This window comes from Colossoma macropomum, unplaced genomic scaffold, assembly GCF_904425465.1.
Source record: "Colossoma macropomum unplaced genomic scaffold, Colossoma_macropomum, whole genome shotgun sequence".
Taxonomy (NCBI): Eukaryota; Metazoa; Chordata; class Actinopteri; order Characiformes; family Serrasalmidae; genus Colossoma; species Colossoma macropomum.
Genome location: NW_023494816.1, coordinates 408,209 through 432,438, shown reverse-complemented (window position 1 = coordinate 432,438; position 24,230 = coordinate 408,209). Strand labels below are relative to the sequence as shown.

Sequence of the window (24,230 nt, the reverse complement as noted above, 5' to 3'; positions counted from 1 at the left end):
TACTGTTTTAAGATACACTCTTGAAAAAAATATAACCATATCCTTTAATAAAAGTGTGATTTAGCTAGCTAAAATGCAGCTTTTAACCGGTGACTGGTGTACTTTTAATAGTCAACTGACGGGCAATGATTTGCAGGCATGGGCATGTAGCACAAATTATTAGGATGATAGAATTTACTCATAAACACATAAGCCTGTATGAAATTATATTGTAACCATCAAGAGATTTGTAAATATGTTTTCAATCCTGTGATACCAATGGAAATCCAGACAGCCATTTAAAATGGCAGAAGAAGAAGTGGCAGCAGGACACGTTTCCAAACGACAACAAAATCAGTGTAAAAAGCAGGCTATCCTACAAACCTTGACTATGCAGTTGATCTCTTTTGCATATATCCTTACCACCTTCTACAGAGGCACTATAGAGAGCATCCTGAGCAGCTGTATTACTGCCTGGTTGGGGAATTGCATCACCTCCAGCCTCAAGACCCTCCAGCGAATTGTGAGGACAGCCGAAAAAATCATCAGGGTCTCTCTTCCCTTCATCACAGACATCTACACCACACATTGCTTCCGAAAAGTCACCAGCATTACATATGACACCACACACCTTTTACATAAACTGTTCTCTCATCTGCCATCTGGTAGAAGGTACCACAGCACCCGGGCTCCACAGCCAGACACTGCAACAGTTTCTTTCCACAAGCCATCAGATTCTTCAGGTACATAACATCATGACACCATTTCATTCCTCACTTCTTGAAATTCCACAGTATGTCTGTGGCACTGTATTTAAATACACACTATATTGCCAGAAGTCTGGGTTTGGCGGTTGCCAGGAGAACGGTACTTGTCTGACTGCATTGTGCCAAGTGTAAAGTTTGGTGGAGGGGGGATTATGGTGTGGGATTGTTTTTCAGGAGTTGGGCTCGGCCCCTTAGTTCCAGTGAAAGGAACTCTTAATGCTTCAGCATACCAAAAGATTATGGACAATTTCTGATCTAAGGGCCTCATCCCAGTAGGCTGTGCCTGGCAGACCTCCACCGGGAGGTGGCCAGGGGGCATCCTGATCAGATGCCCAAACCACTTCAACAGGATCCTTTCTATGCTTAGGAGTATCAGCTCTACTTGGAGCTCAGATGACTGAGCTCCTCACCTTATGAAGTAGAGTGTAGCCCACTACTCATACCGCTTGTATTCACGACCTCATTCTTTTGGTCATTACCCAAAGTTCATGAACATGAGGCATTCATGCAATGGGGCCAAAAGGACATCACATGCAATTAGCAGAGATGCCACCCTCCAGCTTCCACACATAATGCCCTCCTGACCTCGGCTATGCCTTGACACCCTGTCCACAAACAGGAGTGAAGACAAAGTACAAACTTTGGCGGAGTCCAACACTCACACTGAACAAGACTGATTTACTGGCAAATATACAGACACAACTCTCACTCTGGGAGTACAGAGACCAAATGGCCCATAGTAGTGGCACCAGCACCCCATACTCTCGGAGGACGTCTTAAGAATTTCTGGGTGAATCTCATCCACCCCTGGTGCCTTGCCACTGAGGAGCTTGCCAACTACTTCAGTGAACTCCACCACGGAAATGGAGTCTGACATGCCAGAAGCCTCTGGCCCTTACTCCTGTAAGGGAGGCATGCCTCTCGGGTTTAGGTGTTCCCCAAAGTGCTCCTGCCACCGACTGACAATATTCTCATTAGAAGTCACAGTTCTACTTAGTTGGGAGTCCTCTGGTACATCCAGTCCCTGTAGGCCTCCTTCTTTAGTGTGACAGCTTCTCTCACCACTGATGGCCACCAGGGGGTTCTTGGGTTGCCACCCTGACAGACATCAACAAGCTTTTGGCCACAACTATGCCTGGCAGTCTGATCATCAGTTTTCCTTGCCAGCTCAGCCCCCGTCTTCACCCAAGTGTCCTGAACATATGGTTGCAAGTCAGATAAAACAACAACAAAGTCGATCACTGACTTTTGACCCAAGGAGCTCTGGCACCAGGTACACTTATGAATGTTCTTATGTTCGAACTTGGTATTTGTTATGGACAATCCATGACTAGCATGAAAGTATAATGACAATTTACCATTTGAGTTTAGATCAGGCAGGTTGTTCTTCCCAATAGTCCCCTTCCAGGTTTCGCAGTCATTGCCAACATGAGCATTGAAGTCTCCCAGCAAGACTCTGGAGTCTGTAGGTGGGGCCCTTTCCAGAAACCCGCCCACTCACTCCACAAAGACCAAATAGTCATATTCATATGCACACACAACAGTCAGAGTTTTCCTATCTGCGACTTTAATTCGCATTGACATGACCCTCTCATAAACCAGAACATACTCTAACTGCACGGCAGCCAGCCAGGGACTTGTACTGCTGCACTGCAGCCTGGTATCATAGAGAGTGTCACTATAGGTCCACCAGCTGCTGAGGGTGTCTATAGGACTGCCTGCCTCAGAGAACATCACATTGATTTTGTGTGTCTATGTGGACAGAGCTCCAGAGAGCATCAGCGAGCCGAGGCATATTCCAATAGCACTGCATAGTGCTCTGGAAGCACCATCAAGCTGTCAGATGGGCCCACAATGCTGCCTAGTGCTCTGTACTGGTGCTAAAATTTGCTCATTCAGTGTACTAGTGTGCCACTCAGTGCCTTACCTGCCAACCACCCAGTCTCCTTACTTCCCAGTACCTCACTCAGCTGGTCTCCACCACTGACCCTGTACCCCCAGCCACTGACTCTGAACAGGCTCTCAAGTTGGACATTACTGGAAAGCTGGATTAGACTATGCATACAGTGCCTATGAAAAGTATTCACCCCCAAGCTTTCATATTTCATTATCATAGGACAATGAATCATAGTGAATTTATTTTTCTTTACATTGATCAGCAGGAACAGACTTTTTTATGTCAAAGTGAAAACAGATCTCTGCAAAATTATTTAAATTCATTACAAATATAAAACACAAAGCAAGAATCCACCACTGTCAAGCCAGTAGTTAGCAAATGCACCTTTGACAGCAATCAAAGCCTTAAGTCTGTTTGAATAGGCATTTGGACGCTGCAAGATTTTCCCCACTCCACTTTCCAAAACTGCTTCAAGGTTCAAGGTTCAAGTTTCTTGCAGACAACATGAGGTTTTCCTCCAGAATTCCACTGTATTATGCTGCATTCATTCTACCCTCACAATCCTTCCAGAGTGTGCTGCTGAGAAGCTACCACCTGATGCTGCCACCACCATGCTTCATTATGAGCATGGTGTGTTTATGATGTGCATTGGAGATTAGACTGATGACTAAAAAGCTTAATTTTGCATTAACCCGTAGAACCGTCTTTCAGCTTACTTCAGAGCCTTCCACATGCCTTCTTGTAAACACAAGAAGGTCATGTGTATTTCTTTCTTTTTGCCACTCTGTAACAGATTTACCTCTGTTCCAGTAGTTGAATTTTGTGTTTGGTTATGAGGCAATGTAGGTTAATACATCCAGGCCTCTAGATGGAGCTAGTTCATCTTAGTGTCTCTAGTATCCCATATAATGGTGGCAAAGAGCAGCATGGTGACTCCAAAAAACAAACCTCTGTTGTTGTGGAGAAGCTTCTGCTGTTCAACTTTCCCAATCCTTTGTTTGAGGAACATCAATTCCCTTTTCATTCAGTAAGTGTTGGATGTTTTTTTTTTTTTAAACTTTGTGCTGGTACAAACATTGTGTTGAGGCTTGTTTGGGGCTTATGCTAAAGTTAAGGTTTGTGTTAGCAGGCCACATTTTCAGTTTTTCAGTTGTAAATTCATTTCATAATACCTGTGTTTACAGAAGGACTTTTGTGGTGCCTATTTGTGAATTGCTGACCTGAGAAGATTCAATATGTGTGTGAAGTGATGGACATCTACTGCGGGATTAACTCATTATCACCCAGCTTTCACACATCTCTGTCTCTCAAAGAAAAGGACTGGTTTGGCTGTTTTTATAATACTTTGGGACTCTCTTTTTGTATTTGTGTGTTGGGTTGTGGGTTAAATTTCTTATGTCTGTGTAGAGGTGGGGCTGACTGATTTTATATTGCATATTCACCTTTTTATCTTAGCAATAACACCAAAATAGGTACACCATCTTTGTTGTATTTCTTATTTGCTTGTCCGTTCAGTCAGTATAGTCTAAGATGTTCTCGTTCCCTGCATTTTTATATAAACTCAGTAAAAAAGGGTCCTGCTGGGTGTTATAACTCTCCCATAAAGCTACAACTGGTGCAGCACACAGGCAACAGTCTTTTCAATCTCAGCCACTGAGGCTTATAACTCTGAGTTGTCATAGGTCTCTTGGTGGCCTCCCTCATTAGTCTCCCTCTCGCACTGTCACTACTTTTTGTGTGAATGGCCTGTTCTTGGCAGTTTTACAGCTATGTCATATTTTTGTCTTTCTCACTGTGATTCAATGTTCTATGATAATAAAACTTAACTTCAAGGAGAGTAAATATTTTTTTATAGGCACTCTGTTCTGTGGCCTGCTTACATTTATCCTCTACAGCAAAGACCGACAACAGTATAGTGTCCTTGAGATTATTCACACCTCACCAGCACTGATCTTACTACAAAGGGGCTCCAGATCTGGCCCAGTGGATGGAGCAGTGCAAAACAAACTTTTGTTAAGAAGCTTTTAGGGGCAAATTATTTCAGTCTCCTAACTTACTGGACAGAGAGCTGGGGGCCAAGTCTTGGTGGGGGTGACTGTCCAGAACAGTGATCACATGAAGGAAGTCAACACGTGGGTCATAATGGCAGATGCAAAACCAAAGGTCTTATTTCTACAGATATAATTTATTTTCTTTCTTTCCCAGCAGTAAGTATTTTTTTCATAATCCAGAGCTGAGAGGCAGAACAACTGAAAAAAGCTTACCTTCATTTCAAACTGTTCATTTTTGTTGTTGCTATGAACTGTTTACTTATACTACAATAATTATGTTTCTTTCAGCACCTAAAGTCAGTCTTTTTTTTTCTATGGACAGATACATGAGAAGTAGAACTACATAAGGCCATACTTTTTCTTAATGACAGTGAAGTGGTTGACAGCGTGCTGGGATTGCAATAACATTTGTCATGGGGAATGCCCCAAAACTGGTCTTAGAATGCAGTTGAAAATGTGCCAGTCTGGTTTAAAGATATTCACTAGAAGGCATTGAATGTAGGCAAGTGTAAGCATATTTCAAAGGCCAGTAAACTTCTGTTACTATTATTAATTTCTTCTGAGATTACAGACACTAGAAACCTTGACACCTGGATACCTACAAAAAATGTAAATCACAAAAACAAACATTTCTTTGAGTTAATAATCTCAGACCATTTAAAGGGTTGTATGTATTATATTGTGAATTAGAGCCATCTTTCACCTCTTTTCAGGTTTGTCACCATAGAGGTTCTGGTTTCATCAGACTCTCTTTTCTTAGACTTTTGGCCTGATCGACTGTTTCCTCTAGGAAACGACCCTGAGCTGAGTCAAGAGTCTCTGGGTTGTGAATGACAGTGGAGTCAAGAGTCTCTGGGCTGTGTGTCTGAGTTGAATATCTTGGGATAGTCGGAATTGAGTCTAAAGCCACTGAGGTGTCAGAGTCGCATGATATGTATCATGAATATGTAATATCTTTGCCATATTGTTCACCACTAAATACATCTGTAATTTATTTAAACATTAGCTAGATTTGCTGCCAACTTCAGCAAAGATAACTACTGTGCTTAGCTACTTTTTTCTTTTTTTCTTGTGTGGAGCTTTTAGCATGTTAGCTAAGCTATTATTTGCACAGTAAGCAGCTCCTGTCTATTATCTTTGTTAGCACTAGCTGCCAGCATTAGCTATGCTAACAGGGTAACAGAATCAAAGCTGTTTTGTATGGAGCTGTTGGCCTGCTAACAAAGCTAGTGTTGGCACTACAACCAGATTGTGCTAGTGTTAGCTATCAAGAAATGTAACAAGCTAACAATTAATGAACCACTGACCAAAGTGTAGAAATTGTGTAGAGAACACTCCAATAGCATGAAGAAAGTGACGTGGCTAGTGTTGGAGTAACAGAAAACATATGCATGATATGTACAGATAGGGAAACTGATTCTTATGGTGCTATGTACTCTGTACATCACAAATGAGCTTGAACCTATCATGTCCTAATATACTAAAATGCTAATTATGATGAGGTGACAGGAAACTTACAACTACAGAACATGCTTGCACGAATGTAGCTAAATGAATGTCTGAGATATTTATTCTGTGCGGTTAGCTAAAATAGGTAAATTATAGTGTCAAATGGAGCTGTCTACAGTGTGGTGCTGTGTAGTTTAGCATGCTACAGCTTCAAACACCACAGCACAGGTTTCATTCCAGCTCAGTGATGCTCCACTGACACAGGTGTAGAGAATAAAGATTAAAGTCCAAGGGAGCAAACATATGCTGTTGAATGTGGAGCCATTAGCTAAGCTACTTTTGCTTCACAATACTGTCCTTGTTAGCACAATAGCCTTAGCTTAGTGAGCAGACTAAAACAGCTTTACACACCACAACACAGGTTCAGTTTCAGTTCGCTGATGGTCCACTGGCACAAGATATCAAAAACAATAAACTATTCTAACATAAGAAACAAAAAAACAATAAAGACAGGCAAATACAAGGGCTGCTTACACAGCAAAATGAAGGAGAATGACAAGATGATTAGAAGATGGAGCTACAGAAAAAAAAACACAGTTGACTTTGATAGATACACTATTCCAGAGTACTTTGTCTCAGGGGATCTTGTGACAACAAACATTAATTGACACATGAATTCTTTATTATCTTCATTCATTAGTACATGTGTTAGTAATTTAGTCTTGTGGTTCTTAATACATAACATTAATTTGTTCCTGATTGGCGCATTACTTTCTGATTAGTCATTCATTAGTAAATGCCTTAATTACTTGCAGATCATGTACCCTTAATGTTGAAGTGTTACCAGTGTGACTAATGTGGCTAGCAAGTTCGACCGTACAGTACAGCCTAACGGTTCGCATGGCTGGGCGTGATGGTGTTGCATCTCCTTAAGTTCACGTTCCCTTCACAAACCAAACCACGCAAAACTGGAACTACAGAAAATGAATAACTTCAGGAAATGTTAACATTATGCGGCCGTTTGTTTTTGATTGTGTCAACTATAAGTGCCTGTGGTCCAGCTTGGCTCGTGTCTGTTATGATGGCATTAGTTGAAATGTCAGGCTGTGTGGCGGTGGCTCCAGCTGATGACGTGAAGCGTCCATGACACGCCTTTCCATCTAGGCCACACCTCTCTCTTCTTCCCATGCCCACAAATCAAAAAGAGGTCAAAACTGATGCGCAAACAAAAAAGAGTAATGCAAAGAAAAAATTGTCACAAAAGATTTATCCTAAAAAAAGTGTTGCAAGAGAAAAAAAAGTAGCACAATTTCTCTTATATCTAATATCTAATTATTTTTGCAACTCACTGAGACCTCATTTTTGTGTTAGTTTTATTTTCCTGTCACTATTAAATACCCCAATTTAACTCCATAAGATAGACCCCACGGCGACCGGAAAGTTGTGTGGGTCCTCTGATGAAGATTTTCATGTTCGCCGTTGTGCTGCTTGGAGCCCAGAGAAGAAAGAGACTTTCTCCAACTCCAAGCATACTTGAACCACTCTGTTAAGAACACAGAATACCTGGTACAGATGTTACAGCAACAGTGAGAACTGTTTCTGCTGGCTATTTTTTTAAGTGCTCAAAAAGCACATCTGGGTAGCCCTATATGCTGATGATTCTGCCCTTTGTCTAACCCTAGTAGATAATGGATTGTTACTATTATGCTCACATCCTGGGACAAGAGACACCATTGTTTTCTTTGTGTTTTTCCCCAATTGTCTGTAACATTTTAGTCATGTCCAATTCCACCTGCTACGTAAGTCTCCCTCAATTTCACAATTCTACCAGTGCTAGGAGAAGGAAGGCTGGCACATGCTTTTTCCAAGTCATATGAAGTTCTACTGCATCTTTACAAACTGCCACTAAAGCACTTAGAGCAGAACGCTGTGTGTTACGTCAACTAACAGATGGCCACAATGGGGACGGGGATGTCATCCTACTCATCCAGAGAGAGAAAAGTCAATCATTCTCTCTTAGACTCCCAGTTACAGATGGCTGTAGCATCACTGAGGACACTCGCAGTCTCCTGATGATGGGGCCAAAGCTTAGATGATTGCACAAAGTCCATAATGCACTGACATGCTAACGTCATGGGGCAGGAACTACAGTAGTATCGTGTAGGAGCCCCTCTAGCCAGGCGATGTGCAACAACACAGCATGGCATCAATTCCACAAGTGGACAGAAGATGTCTGGAATGTTGAGCCATGCCATCTGGGTAGCCACCCACAGTACTGTGGTGTTTGTAGCTGTAGGATCTCTGGTATGAATGGATCGCTCCACACATGAACCCAACCATGAGCCTGAAACAGGTACTGTGACTCATTAGACATGGCAGTCATTTAGGGTCCAGTTAGCAACCTCAGGTTCAGAGTCCAGGTGAGGTGCTGCGTCTAGTGTCGTGGTTTCCAACAGTGGCCATATCCCACTGAAGCACTGACCTGGTAACACCACTTCATAATCAATTTACATACTGCTATTTCATGCCTTTTGGCATGTCAGTGTAGAAGACACTGCAAAGTTGTTAGCTACTGCATGCTATAGCTCTCCCATGGTATTTAATAGATACATCAGATCTAGACTCCAAATATATTGATTATCATCTCTCTTTTATCCATGAACTCCCATGGACATGGGAGGAAAGCTTGTTGGATTAAATACATAAAAAGCTTTGTGATCATTACAGCGCTTTTGCACAAGTCTTACATTTACATTGATGTGGGTGGTGAGGTCTTCTATAAAGCTAAAGTAAAGGAAGTCAATAAAGAAACTAGTTTTAACAAGTCACATCCTCTGGTGGGAGATTTGTCTTGAACGTGTCTTTTTAAAATGATGTAATTATGTCTTAAACATTTCTGTTTAAGACATAATTACAGCAAATACCTCTGTAGTTTTGAGTGAATATTCCTGTGTAGTAATTGTTTTAAGTTTTTTCAAATCATTTACATGTTGTCAATATCACAGTAAAACGTTTATCATTTTCTCCTTTTATTTTACATAGTTTGCCAACTGCTTTTCACATTGTATTAAGATTCATTATGAAACAGAACAGAGCGGAAATGTTCCAGAATTACTTTGAATAAAGTCACATTGCATTAACTTACATTAATTTTTTTTTTCCAAGTTGAAATCATCTGTACCTCCTAGCCTAGATAAAAAGACATAGAAAGGCTTCCTACATTCCTTCTGAGAAAGTACTGTTTCTCTTTGTGAAATACTGGGGAGATTTTGTAGTATACTTAACATTCAGAACAGCACAGCTATTTGTCATTTGATATTCTTAATAATTTAAATGTCTTGTTTAATTTAATTGTATTTACTGCTCAATGTGACTTGTATACTTACACAATACACCCTCAATGTACTGTTATGGAAAGTGTATTAATTCATTGTATTTGCTGTATTGCTTGCAGAGTGTAAGACTATGTACGGGCAAAAGGTCATGGACAAAATACCTTGTCCTCTGCCTGATAGATATGAAAATAGGAAGTATCCTCATATAGCGACTGACCTCGGTCAGCCGTCCTGCACCCGCCAATACTTCTGCTTTTGTAAGGTATTCTAGTTGGGGCATCGCTGAAAATGGCCCCATGTACTCACAACCTTATATGGCTATATTAACAGAAATTTGCAAAAGACTGATAACAGCAACTGTCAAACCTCCCCTTTTTTGGTACCTAGCCAACACCCAGTTTGGGTTATAAAACCCCTATGTAAGGGAGACCGCTTCAGAGCGCACACTCTCATCTCTTCACTCTCTGGTCTGTATCACTTTCATTTCCTAAATAAATAACTCTTGCTTATTCAAAACTTGTGATATTTTTTTTTTCTGCTGTCAGGATTTCCATGACAGAACTTTTGGAACTACCATGATAATTACTTGGTGTCCCTTGGGTGTGCCACACATGTCCCGGGTCGTCGGATGACAGAGGAATCGGAGGAAGCTCATGAAATGAGCTTAAACTCATCCTTAACCTCAAATAAATTTTGAGTGATTTTGATTTCATCATAACCTGCACCTGGGGACCACTGTGGCTCACCGATAAGAACCACCTAAAAGGTATGATCTCTCTGACTTGTTAATATTTTGAAGGGAAAAGTGATTTGGCTGATTTGTAAAAGTTTGCGGTAACTTTTATGTAAAAGGGGATTGAGATTCTCCGCCTGTGTGACGGCATTAGGTTGATTTTCTTTGTTTTTGGATAAAATAAGGCACATGGTTTTGATGAAAACATGGTGAGATATATAGGAGTATGCACCCCACAAGAGGTGGTGATCGCTGTGTATGGGGGAATATATCCACAAAAGGACTGGTCCGATCAGCCTGATCAGATTGAGAACACATTGACAATTTAGGTCCAAATCAAAACAGAGATGTTTTTGTATATTGGTGGTGAAACAAAGGTTTTGAATAACTAAATTCTGCGCAAAATGGGAAAAAAAAAACAAAGCAAAATAGAGACAAAGCCAGAATGTTAAGAAGGCTGTACTTATGTAGGTTTGATATTGTGTGGTAATGTAACATTCTTATCTGTAGGGTTACAAATATGGTGAAATTAATAAAATGCTTACTTAATAAAATAGCCTATACATATAAAAGAAGGTTTTTTGTGGGTTATTTAGTGAAGCAAATGGTTCTATATAGAGCCGTGAACACTCAAAGAACCCTTTGCATGATTAAAGGATTCTTTGCAGCGTGAAAGTGTTCTTCAGATTAATGGAGAATGTGCTGTAGATGGTTCTATATAGCACCAAAAAGGGTTCTTGCAAGAACGACATGTAACCATAAAAGAACCCTTTTGAAAATGGTTCTATATAGCACCATCTGCAGCTCATTCCCCATCATTATGAAGAGGTTCTATATAATAATGCAAAGAACTCTTTAAACTTGCAAACCAATGTATCCATGGTTCTATATAGAACCACTTTCTGCCAATACTGATGTGATTGTTTACAAAATCGTGCATCCTTATATATCAAATTGCTTTATCAGAAAAGCTTTTGTTCTTTTGTTGCTGTTCGTGAGGCACAGATTGTGCAGGAACACTGTAATGATGTCAGTGGCCAAGACACATCACCAAGACTGTATAAGACATTTGCAAGAGATTAATACATGTGCAACATACCTTGATTCCAGGAAAATGGTGGCACAAAGGTCTCTGTCCTGTAGAGGGGGAGCAAAGCCGGAATAAAACCTGTGGAGAGTAAAGAGAGTTAGTTAAAGCTAAATGTAAATATGAATGTACTTACTGGTATAGAAATGAGAAATGGCCGTGTAAATATTGTTGATGTTGCATGTACATGTTTTATTGGTTGATGATAGGCCAATGGTGTATTGTCTCCCCTGTAATCTGTATTGGTGTGTTCAGGCCTCAATTAGGGCGGGGCTTATTTACATATTAGACATATTTAGGTGCTGCAGTCTGCTGTTTAGGCTGTGAGAATGAGTGACTGCCAGATATTAGCTGAGGAGCAAATGGAGACACCTTTAGAAACTGCTTTTGTTTTAAACACCCAACACTGCTGTAATTATATAAATATCTTCTTTTCTGGGTGATTGACACTTAATAAATAATTGAGAGCACTTGAACCTATCTGGATGTGTGTGTGTGACATCACTAGAAGGGGAACAGGAAACGCTTTTTTCCTGTTTGAAGTCTCACACTACTGATGACATTGTGTCTCACTACAAATAGTGACAACAATATACCACAACAAACAGACAGAAAACTGTGGCAGAAAAATGTACTGTAGTATAATGTTAGCACTTGAGAAAAATTGTAACAAGTATTTTAACATTCTTCACAGAATTTGTACAACACCACTCTGTTTGGACCAAAGCATCAACAATTTTTCTTTGTTTGAATACAATATGCATTTAGTGATCACAGTTTCTAAAATTCTTGAATTCTCTTCTCACTGTATCTTTAATAAAACTGTATTTCTTGAGCTCATTGTGCTTACACACACTGTTTTAAAACTGTTATACATAACTCCAGCAACTAACTCCAAGCAACTAAAATAATCTGCATATTAATTTACTCAATCATAAATACTATATTCGGTAAACAAAGCTCACATAATTATGGTAGATATAGAGAAAGCCTGCTGATTGAATGTATGTTAACAAATCAATCACAACTGATTCCCATCTGAACTGAATTCCAGCCCAGATACTGACCATCTATAAGGGGTCACTTCTGGAGTTATTATGTTCCCAGCACATAATTCGCAAGTGCTTATTCAATCACAAATAAGCAAGAGAGGACAGCAGGTTTGATGTTAATGAGAACATATGGCCAGATGATGCAGACCAGTTATAGTTTAGTTTAGATAAAAATACATTATTTTAAATCGATTCAAACCACAAAAACACATTAAATCATCTTCTACCCTGTTTCATTGTTGCAGTGTTCTTCACATGATCAGCCAATAAATAATAAACTAATAATTACAGAGCAAAAAACTCATCTGCATCATAGATTTACATAAAATATGAGAGCTACCGTAATGCTGACACTTATTAGTGTTTTTTTTTAGGTGAGCGCACTGTGATTCATGAGTATTTCTGTTGTAAAAGCACTAGTCTTGATATTTTCATAAACTGAAGTCGAAGATGCCATAAAGCTGATCATTGAATCAAGGCAGTTGTGCAAAAGGGGAGGCCTACGTCTCCACAAATTTGATTCAAACAAGAAAGAAGTTCTTGACATTGTAGACCCTTCAGAAAGGGCAACGACAGCTAAATCTCTCAATCTAAGTTTGAACCAAATGCCTGCAGGTCGTGCACTGGGTATTTAATGGTCGATTGAAAATGACAGCTTCAATTTTTGATGTTAACCTGAAAGACAAGCCTTCAACATGCTGTGGTATACTATCAATCATCGCCTCTCTTTTCGACCCACTTGGGTTTGTCGCTCCATTCACCCTAAGTGGAAAGCGCATCTTACTGGAATTGTGTCGTAGAAATGTAGGTTGGGATTAACCTTTTCCAGAGGACCTACTGCCACGGTGGGAGGAGTGGATAAATGGCCTTCCGAAGCTGAAAGAAATCAAGATACCAAGATGCTATCACCCACAAGACTTTGGCAACACTGTCAGAACAGAACTGCACCACTTTTCAGATGCCAGCAACGTGGGATATGGTGTATGCTCCTATTTAAGATTAAAAAAATGGATGAAGTGCACTGCAGTCTCATGATGGCCAAAGCGAGAGTCGCACCCACAAAGGTCACAAACATCCCAAGATTAGAACTCTCAGTGGTTGTGAGTGTCATGCTGAAAACTGAGCTCAAAATAAAGGTTGATGATGAGTTCTTCTGGACAGACTCTCAGGTTATGTTGGCATACCTTAACAATGAATCCCGAAAGTTCTACATATTTGTTGCTAATTGTGTTCAACCTTAGCCATTTCAGTCGGTTTTCTTCTTGGACCACACTCCTTAAAGTGGTTGTGAGAATTAAGAGACTAGGGTCTAAGCAAGAATATCGCAGAGACTTTGTTGCTGTCGAAGAACGTGAGGGAGCAGCTGAGGTAGTGATCAAGCTTGTCCAGCAGCAAGCCTTTTCCGCAGAGATGAAGAAGCTTCAAAGAGGAAATAGTCTTCCAAGTTCAAGTCCACTCTACTGCCTTGACCCAGTTTTGGACAACAGACTACTTTGTGTTGGAGGAAGACTAAAACAGTCATCTCTCAGTTAGGAGCTAAAACATCCAATCATTCTTCCAAAGGATGACCACATTACCAGACTCATTCTATCTCACTATCATGTCAAAGTTTGTCATCAGGGCAGATGTCAAACTCTAATGGAGCTAAGAGCCAACAGATTTTGGGTGATTGAAAGGAGCAAATCAGTTGCCAAGCTGATACATAACTGCGTACAGTGCAGGAAACTCCGATGACCAGCAAAGGAGCAATGTATGGCTGATCTCCCTAAAGATCGTGTTGCAGCTTCAGCCCCCTTCATGTACTGTGGCATGGATTGTTTTATGCCATTCATCACCAAGAGGGTGCGCAAAGAGCACAAAAGATATGGATTGATCTTCACATGCCTTTCTTCTCGAGCTGTCCACATCGAAATGCTTGAAGATCTGTCAACTGATGCATTTGTTAATGCCTTGAGGTGCTTCATTTGTCTCAGAGGAACTGTTCGTCAAATCCACTGTGATTACGGCACAAACTTTGTGGGTGCTAGAAATGAATTTAGAGAATCACTGAAGCAGTGTGATACCAAGACACTGGAAGATTTTCTGGCTGAAAATCAGTGTGAATTTACCTTTATTGCCCCCTCAGTGAGCCATGTTGGTAGCATATGGGAACGCCAAATCCGGACCATTTGAAATGTGTTAAATGCCGCACTTACTCAGTATCCAAGCAGACTTGATGATGCTTCCCCTAGAACCCTGTTCTATGAAGCGATGGCCATTGTCAACAGCCACCTGTTAACTGTGGATGGAATTAATGATCCTAAGTCATTTGAACCCTTGAGACCAAACCATCTCACCTTGATGAAGTCCAAGGTCACTGCTCCACCTCCTGGGAAATTTGTAAGGGAAGATGTGTATGCAGCAAAACAATGGCGCCGAGTCCAATATTTAATTGAACAATTTTGGAATCGCTGGAAGAAAGAATATCTCCTGAACATTTCCACACTGCAAAAGTGTCATGTACCTCGACACAACCTCAAAGTAAATGACATAGTCATTGTCAAGGAAGACATCCTTGATAATCCTTAGGAAAGGGCTAAATGAAAACCAAAGGAAGAAATCCTTAGCAAAGGGCTCATAGCTTTGTCAGATATTGCAGCCTTGGCATGCGGAGTGAGTTATGTAACACTGAACTGATAAGAAAGGTACCAAGTTGTGTTTATATGTATTATAGCATCTGTGAAGCTTTGGTTCTTTCTTTTCAGTTTATTATAGTTATGTTTTGGTGACGCTAAACCCACATGTTTTCTGGCATTAAATTCTATCTCTGTGTATGTAAGCTAAAGTCATAAAGCCTTTGTTATTTACATTACTTCTTTGTACTGGCAAAACTATAAGCATTTTGCTTGTATCTTTCATTCATCTTTCAGTTTTCACGGTGCTCATGAAGGAACTATTGATACTTGAAGTCCATCAAGCTGAATAAAATTAAACACCCGTTTTAGAAACTCTCTGCGCGTTATTCGTTGAAGCCAAGGGCTGCTACACTTTCTCTCTCTCTCTCTCTCTCTCTCTCTCTCACTCACTCACTCACTCACTCTCGTGCAGTTTCTTCCTTGTGTACGTGTTCTCTACCGCACCACACCTCTCACACTCTCTCTGTAACTTCTATTCACAGTTTTAGGGTTTTTATAGTTCGTGTAGTGTAACAGCTATGTTGTAAAACAAGTGCACAGTGTTTAACAGGCGCAGCTGAGAGCGCGCGCGAGAGAGAAAATCTATGGAAGCCTGTTTATTCGCCTTTTGTAAACTCTGCAGGTATATTGAGCTATATTGTCAAATATATATTAATCTTATATTGTTCAGTAAATGGGGAGCGTGTACAGCATACTGTTCACTTTATATGTATTTTTTTAATTATTATTATTGTTATTTTCTTTTTAATATGTGATTGATGAAATGCCCTCCGCAAAACGCCACTGTGAGAGAAGGCGCAGCTGAGAGCACGAGAGAGAGAGAGAGAGAGAGAGAGAGAGAGAGAGAGAGAGAAGCTATTGAAGCCTGTTTATTTGCCTTTTGAAAACTCTGCAGGTGGAGAAAATAAATGCTCCCTCATGTTAAGCTGGTGTGCTGTCATCACTTCATTCATCATTCAACCCTACACAACGCAGAAGTAAACCCGTTACATCAGCAAAACTCTTATAAACCCCCAAGGAACACACACTCTCACACACATGTTACTGTGGAGTCTACAGTTCAGGTACAGTGCTAATGTTTTAGGGCTAAATATGCCAAAGCGTGCAGGTTATTCTCATTGAAGAGATACTGAAATGTACAGGTAAATACTATTCAATCTTGAGTTTTATCATTAGACCTCCAGGAAGTTGACTGAAACGCCAATGTAGACTCAAACCAACGGCACTAATGGTGTGAAAAATAACACAGAATATGAAATCTTCACCTTCTCAAGAATAAGTAGAAATGAGGAGCTACCTACCTGATTATTAATAGAAGATGAATCAATGGCACAAATGCTTTTCTTTCGCGCCTTTTGTGCTGAGCTCGATGTCGTTTTTCCGGAGCTGAGTTTTCTGATGAGTTATCTGTTATACTTTGTTCTGTTATCTGTAAGCATCGCAATAGCTCCACTGTATGTGTGACTGACTCCCCAGAGAACTAATCAGATTCACTTCTCGCTGCCTCAGAGCAGTTTCTTTCACTTTCACTTTAACAGTGCTGCACACACGTGGCCTGAGGGGTGAGGGGTTCCCCAACACCATTCAAGTCAAAGTTTATTTATATAGTGCTTTTTACAACAGGCGTTGTCACAAAGCACACACACACATCATCATCAAAACCACTCATTCTTCTGGGTCACAGTGGGGTGCTGGAGCCTATCCCAGCTGTCATTGGGGGCGGAAGGCAGGATACACCCTGGACAGGTCGTCAGTCCATCACAGGGCTGTCACAAGCAGCTTTTCAGAAAAAAAAACACATCCAAGCCCCCATGAGCATCAGTGGTGACATTGGCAAGGAAAACTCCCTAAGAGCAAGAGGGAGAAACCTTGAGAGGAACCAAGACTCAAAAGGGGAAACCCATCCTCCTCTGGTCGACACCGGATAGCAAACAGTAACAGCAGAGAATGAGATTTACTAATTAGTATAACATACGGAAAAAAGGGAAAAGCAAGAGTAGCAACGTCTATGATTACAAAAAAGCAGCAGTATCATCAGGAGGGTAAGTTCAGTGAAGTTTGCACAGTGTTTTACAGAAGGAAGCTCCATGATGGTCAGACTGGTCCAGAAGGCTGGTGAGCAGTGGGCACCTGATCAAGGCAGATGAAGCAACAGCATCAGACACACAAGATGGGCAGTTGTTCAGCTCAGCAAAGAGACACACAGGCAGTTAGTTCTGTCATTACAGACTGATATACAGTGTTAAGAGAGTGCAGCAGAGACCCCAGCAGGCCAAGCTATTACAGCCTAACTAAAGCGGAAGCCAGAATGTAACATGAGACATGAGGGCTCCCTGAGATGTTAGCTCCCCTCCACTCCACCTTCATCTAACAGGGAAAACTAATTACCAAAGACTCGACTAAACAAGTAGCTTTTTAGCCTTGACTTAAAGACTGAGGCTGTGTCTGAGCACTGAACACTGAATAGAAGATAATTCCAAAACTGGGGGACTTTGTATAAAAGGGTCAATTTTAAGCGCCGTTCTGTTGCTGTAGTACCTCTAGTTAGGTTTGTTAGATAAGTGCTTTGGAAGAGCAAGTTAACATAACTGTGATAGTTCTGGCCATAGTTCTGCCATGAGAAGCGCACTTTTATTTACACCAGCAGAAAGGTGATCTCCCCTGTGACCCAACTGGGGGAAGTCATAATGACTCTATACTTCTATTCCGTGGTGACCACCCAGCCCACACTAGCTAAACCCACAGCCCATCACCACACAATCATCACACACATATCTTTTGTGATCAATATTTTATTATCAGGCAAACGCAAAGAACACAAGAACTATGTTCAAAAAGCCCAGGACATGCCCATAGAGCTCCCCACAACAGACATAGTACAGAGTCAACAATCATCGCTAGACATCAAAGTAGCAAAACCAGCAATGACAGCAGTGATGGTCAGTGGCTCACCCACACAAGAGGAAAAGACATACATACCAAAGAAACATGCCTAAAATAGATACATGCCTAAATAGATAAATGAATGAACTCAGTATACTGAAGTTTACACCCTCATATCAGTTAGAAAAGGTTGCTATGCTCTCATTCTTTCTCAGTATTTGACCGGGACACAACTGTTCTTATTTTGGCTTTATTAATCCTGGCCATTGTACATTCCAAAAAAGTGATGTCCTGAAAATAAGTAAGCCAAAGAAGATGCACAGCAACGGAGGGTTCCAACCATATTTTCAGTATTGTCTTTTTGGCTGCTGTGAGGCCGGCCAAAAAAATCCCTTTTTGATGAGTAGAAAACATTTCTGAGTCATCAAGTAGGAGGAAAGTCCGGGGATCTTTGTGTACAGATTTTCCCAAAATAGTAGAGAGAGTATCACACACACATATCTTAAACCGATATGATATCCCTGGTGTTTGCTAAGGTGTTGCTGTACGATTGCTATGGTATCCCAGGTGGTTGCTGAGATGTTGCCAGGCAGTTGCTATGTACACAAGTGGTTGCTAAGGTGTTGCTAACCTTTTCTATCGTGTCCCAGGTGGTTGTTATGGTATCGCTAGCTGATTGCTACAGTATACAATGTTGTAGCTAAGGTGTTATATGGTATCCCATGAGGTCGCTAAGCTTAATGATAATCATAACGTAAAATGTTAGTGAAACAAAATTCTGAACATCTGGCCCAGATCATCAAGTTATCGGCCCCTGGGCGCCAACCTGGCTACCGTTTTTAAGTGGTCATGGATTATTTTAAGATATCACATCAGGATACACAAGGCTTTTTGAGTTTTGAGGGGGCAGAACACCGCTATAGAGGCATGTTTTATTACCAGTCAAGACAAAATAACAAAATTATGCACACAATAATCAGATAAACCCAACAAGCAATGCAACATTTCCCTATAAAGCATGTGTCTGCCGCTCAAGCAAAACATTTACAACAGTGAAGATGACATTAAAATCACTCAGCTTTACATTATAAAGTCAGAGAAAAGCAGCAAACTTAAAAACCCAAACTGTCAAGCATCCGTAACCTGGGTGACATTATATATTTCTTGTTGAAAATGTTCATTTCCTACACTCAGCTCTTCCTTTTACAGATCTTCCAGGCACAGATTTTGATTCAAATTCAAAATACATTCAAAGCAACAGTATCTCAATGCTGAAAAATCTCTGAAATATTGACCAAGATAATAGCAGATACTGTAACTGGAGGAGAAAATAAGGCTGACTTTCAGAAAAGATGTGGAGGGCATCAGTATTATGATCAGCTGTACCACGAAACTAACTAACAAATTAGTTCTTTTTTTTTCCTCTGTGCTGCTAGGCAGGTTTCCACTGCTGCTGGTACAGGTCAAAACAGCTGTTTAGATTGTCTTATAATCACTCACAAAAGCCTCTATTGGCTCTAGCCCCTGGGTGAACATTTTGCTTTGTCTTTGTGGTAAGGCTCAACCTAAGCTACATAGTAATGCACTAGGCCTGTTTTTGCTTTTGCCAAGCAAGGTGGTCAGTGGGGGGAACCACAGGCTGAGTTTCTGCAGAGTTTCTGGTAACACTTTACAATACTGTTTTGTAGTTAATAAGTAACTAATCAGGAGCTAAGCAGAAACAAATGAGTAGTTCTTAAGTAACTACTCTTAACTACCAAGGAATACTAGTTAACTACTCAGTAGGTAATAGTGAAATAATGATTAGGATAGTTCACTATTAACTAAACAATAACTACTGAGTCTCATAGAGAATTACTTAGAATAACTACTCATAAATTACCTACTGATCAATTCAACATTAATTGCGTCTGACGTTCCTGCTGAACTGCTAACTGATGTTATGTATTCCAACACTTCTAACAGTAGTGAAAATGCATTACACAGTGTGCAGTCTCTACAGTATAATGGATTATACCCTCCATTTCCATTCACAGAAACAGGGATACTCAGAGAAGGCTGGGGGCATCACATCACACTTTACTAACTGGTGTCCCTCATGTGTTTGTTTTGATCACAAACCTTAAAAGGCTAATGCAAATCTTCATATGTGGCAGTGTGAACCAATTTGCACATCAGCCCACAAATGGGACAACTGCTAAAATACTACAGTATTCAGTAGACCAGTCTGCTTACCTCTCTTCATTAGAAAACACCATTCTTTTCTGCAGGAACACATGTGCCAGTGTTTCTTCGGAACAATAGGTCTCCTTTAATGTCCTCTTGAGGGCAGGGTCAGTTGAAGAGAGGGCTCACAGAGATATCGGAATGTATATGTGTCCTGCCTTCACATTTACTTGGTTCTATATATTACCAAGTGATTATGTAATTACTGTCTGTTAGATAATGATTGAGGTGTTACTGTTCTTCATTAGGAGTTAATGATGATCAGGTACATTATAAAATGAAACGATGGTAACTCATTATTAATGAACTAGGAGTTAATCATGATCAGGAACAGTATTATGATGTGAAACACGTGGTAACTCACTATTAATAAACTAGGAGTTAATTTTGATCAGGAACAATATTATAAACTGAACTACATTAGAAATAAAAACCCCTAAAGAAATGATTTACTACAGTACAAAACGTATTTAAAAAGAGAGTTTTTGATAAAAGTAAGATGAAATAAATTGTTTATTGAGTCTTTTTTAATTTGTGAACAGTCCAAATGTGAAAACGTCCCTGGGTTAGCTAGCTATATAACTGAAAATAATACACCCAAACAAAACGAAATCAAAACCTGTCATTACTACTGAAGGAGAAAGTCTGAGAGCTGAGACTGAACACAGGATGTTCTGCTAGTACATAATCATACATCTTTCTGTTTCGTCTCTCAGGCACAAAGTTTTACTGCCTATTAGCTTAGCTCACGTTAGCTAAATTAACTACCTAGCTAGCATGCACTCATAACAGAACATCAGCAGCAGCTTTAGGTTTAATAAAGCACTATTATGTGCTTATAAGTCTGAAACAACACGGTAAAACATACATTGTACAAGAAGACCGAACCTACTTAGCTCAGATTAGTTAGCAAGTCAGCTAACTGTGTCTCTACATTAGTGCTGCAGTCTGAATAAAACCTTGAATCTGAATTCAAAGTGTCAAATTAGAGGCCTGGGGGTCTGTCATGAGTCTGATTCACTCATCATACATCAGCAGATACAGTGAGTCACAATTAAAATATGAACAGAATTATCAAACTAATCTACTGAGGTCGCAGCATTAACTGCTCTCCTTTAACAGCATTTGCAAAAACGGGCACTCAACAGAAACACAAAAGCTATCAAAATAAGAGTCCTGTGCACCTTTACTGTTAAATGTAAGTTTATTTAATTAAGTTGAAGAATGTTCAATAGATGAATGTTTCTTATTTTATGTCAGACTCTCTATATATTTATGCTACCACTACTACCTTTTTAAAAAACAAAAAAAAAAAAAAAAAAACAGGAGTTGTGAGACCAAGGCAAGATTGAGAGCCGTCATGAAAAGACCAATTAGAATTTATTTGAAATAAAATATGAAATTAAAGAGTCATAAAATCAAATTGTCTGTGGGCAGATGGTCTCAGGTGGTCTTCCCTAAAAAGACCTGGTACAAAAAATATAGGTAAAAAATGTTCTGTATTTTTCATCCAGCCCTAATATAGAGACACAGTTAGCTGACTTGCTATTAGTTACTATTAGTTTTTTCAAATTCTCTTTATTAATACTTTTTAAAACATTTCTTTAGGGGCTTTTATTTCTAATATAGTTCAGTTTATAATACTGTTCCTGATCATCATTAACACCTAGTTCGTTAGTAGTGAGTTTCCATGTGTTTCACTTCACGATACTGTTCCTGATCACCATTAACTCCTAGTTCATTATTGATGAGTTACCATGTGTTTCACTTTATAATACTGTTCCTGATCATGATTAACTCCTAGTTCTTCAATAGTGAGTTAGTAGTGAGAACCTTAGCCTTTTAAGGTTTGTGATCAAAACAAACACATGAGGGACACCAGTCACTACAGTGTGGTGTGATGCCCCCAGACTTCTCTGAGGATACTTGTTTCTGTTGATAGAAATGGAGGGTATAATCCATTAAATTGTAGAGACTGCACACTGTGTAGTGTATTTCACTATAGTTAGAAGTGTTGGAATACACTACATTAGTTAATAGTTCAGCAAGAACCTTGTCAGACTCAGCTATTGAGCAATTAATGTTGAAATTATCCGTAATTTATGAGTAGTTATTCTAAGAAACCATAGTTACTAAGTAATTCTCTATGAGACTCAGTAGTTATTGTTTAGTTAATAGTGAACTACTCTTATCATTAATTCACTACTACCTACTGAGTAGTTAACTAGTAGTCTTTGGGTTTTAAGAGTAGTTACTTAAGCATTAATGCAGAACTACTCATTCGTTCCTGCTTAGCTCCTGATTAGTTACTTATTAACTACAAAACAGTATTGTAAAGTGTTACCGGGGTTCCTTCTTGTGCTTTTTATGCATGCAGATATTCAGTAAAGCTCTAAATATACTACATGCAGTCCTTTATTTCCTGACTTCTCACTCACAGTATAGAACATGTACAAGCGTAATTTAAAATGTTATTCTGTCAAAGGCAATCCCAAAAGGCTGCAGTTGTTTACAAGTTATTGTGCACAGTGGGAGGAGAGAGGATGTCTCCTTCTGACATCCTCACTCCTCTTATAGCAGTGACCGAGAAGCTCCAGTCAGCAAGATCAGCCAATCTGTCATCTGTCCCGATTCTTCTTGACCTCTCAGTAGCTTTTAACATGGTCAACCACACAATCCTTCTGGATGTCCTCACCAGCCTTGGAATCACTGGCTCTGTGTGGAAGTGGTTCAAGTCCTATCTGGAGGATCGCTCTTATCAGGTAACATGGAGAGGGTCCACATCCTCTCCATGCAGGCTCTCCACTGGTGTCCCACAAGGCTCGGTGCTGGGTCCTCTTCTCTTTTCTCTTAACACTAGCTCTCTTGGTGATGTAATATCCTCTCATGGCTTCTCTTATCACTGTTATGCTGATGACACCCAACTAATGCTTTCTTTCTCACCCTTTGACACACAGGTTTCCAGTCGCATCTCGGCATGTCTGTCTGACATCTCTTCATGGATGGCAGCTCATCACCTGAAGCTCAATCCTAGCAAGACTGAGCTGCTATTCATCCCTTCAAATACAGGTCCTCATCATGATCTTGTCATCTCATTCGAGAACTCTCTGATTGTCCCGTCTGTAGAGGCAAGAAATCTTGGTGTGGTTCTGGATGGCCAGTTATCGTTCTTGACTCACATCATACCCAGCCATTACCATGTCTTGGGATGTCTTAAGACATGTCTAAAGACACATTATAAAGATGTCTTAGGACATCTTGAGGCATGTCTTAAGAAATGAAGACGTCTTTAAGACATGTCTATAGACACGGATCTTAAGATGTCTTGGCAATAATAACATCCCAAGATGTCTCAAGATGTAGGACGCATAATACGTATTTTTAAATTTTACCTACATTTTTTTAAATAAATCTTTTACTTTTAAATATTTTTAAGGGAATTTTAAAACGTAACATTATTTATAGCAAAAATTCTAGTAATTATTTTTTTTTCATTATTTAATTTTTTTGTTCCATGTAGGATGCATAATGGTATAATTTATTTTAATATATATATTGTATATTATTTTATAAACATACAAACATTACATTAGTACATACTACATTTATACATTTCAGAACAAATTTAACAACAAAAGTAATAATAATAATAATAATAATAGGCACATGGTTCCCAGTCTGTAACTTTCTCTACAATAAGCCATTTTATATGAAACCACTAAATGACTTTGTTTACATCGCAATGACAGAATTATGCCAAGTTTAGAAAAATGTGGAATTCCCCTTTAAATGTTTCTGTTGCATTAGAAAAGCTTATGGAATCAGTGAAAATTTATTTGTGAGTTCAGACGATGCCTTCAACATGGTGGTAGTATGAGGGAAGACTCTTATGCAACTATTTTGTAATACAGTGTTGCAGCAAAATGTAAAAATCTAATTCAGTTCTTTTAAATACCTTTTTATAGTAATTAACCCTTAATGTTTTAAAAATGTGGTAAAAATGTGTGAAAAATACATTTTTTTACTATGACTATTTTACAGTTGCTTCATTTTTTATCAAGGTATCATTTTATTAACTTTTAAAATACTAATAATA

The 24,230-nt window shown here is 39.6% G+C and overlaps 1 protein-coding gene across 1 annotated transcript in view; it reads right to left on the bottom strand.

Moving 5' to 3' along the window:
• LOC118800110 (GTPase IMAP family member 9-like) overlaps window positions 1–24,230 on the bottom strand; it is a 39,255-nt gene that overhangs the window by 11,946 nt on the left and 3,079 nt on the right. The window contains exon 2 of the mRNA XM_036560255.1: window positions 11,311–11,379. Within this exon, the coding sequence (XP_036416148.1) occupies window positions 11,311–11,379 (69 nt within the window). The remainder of the gene's footprint in view (window positions 1–11,310; window positions 11,380–24,230) is intronic.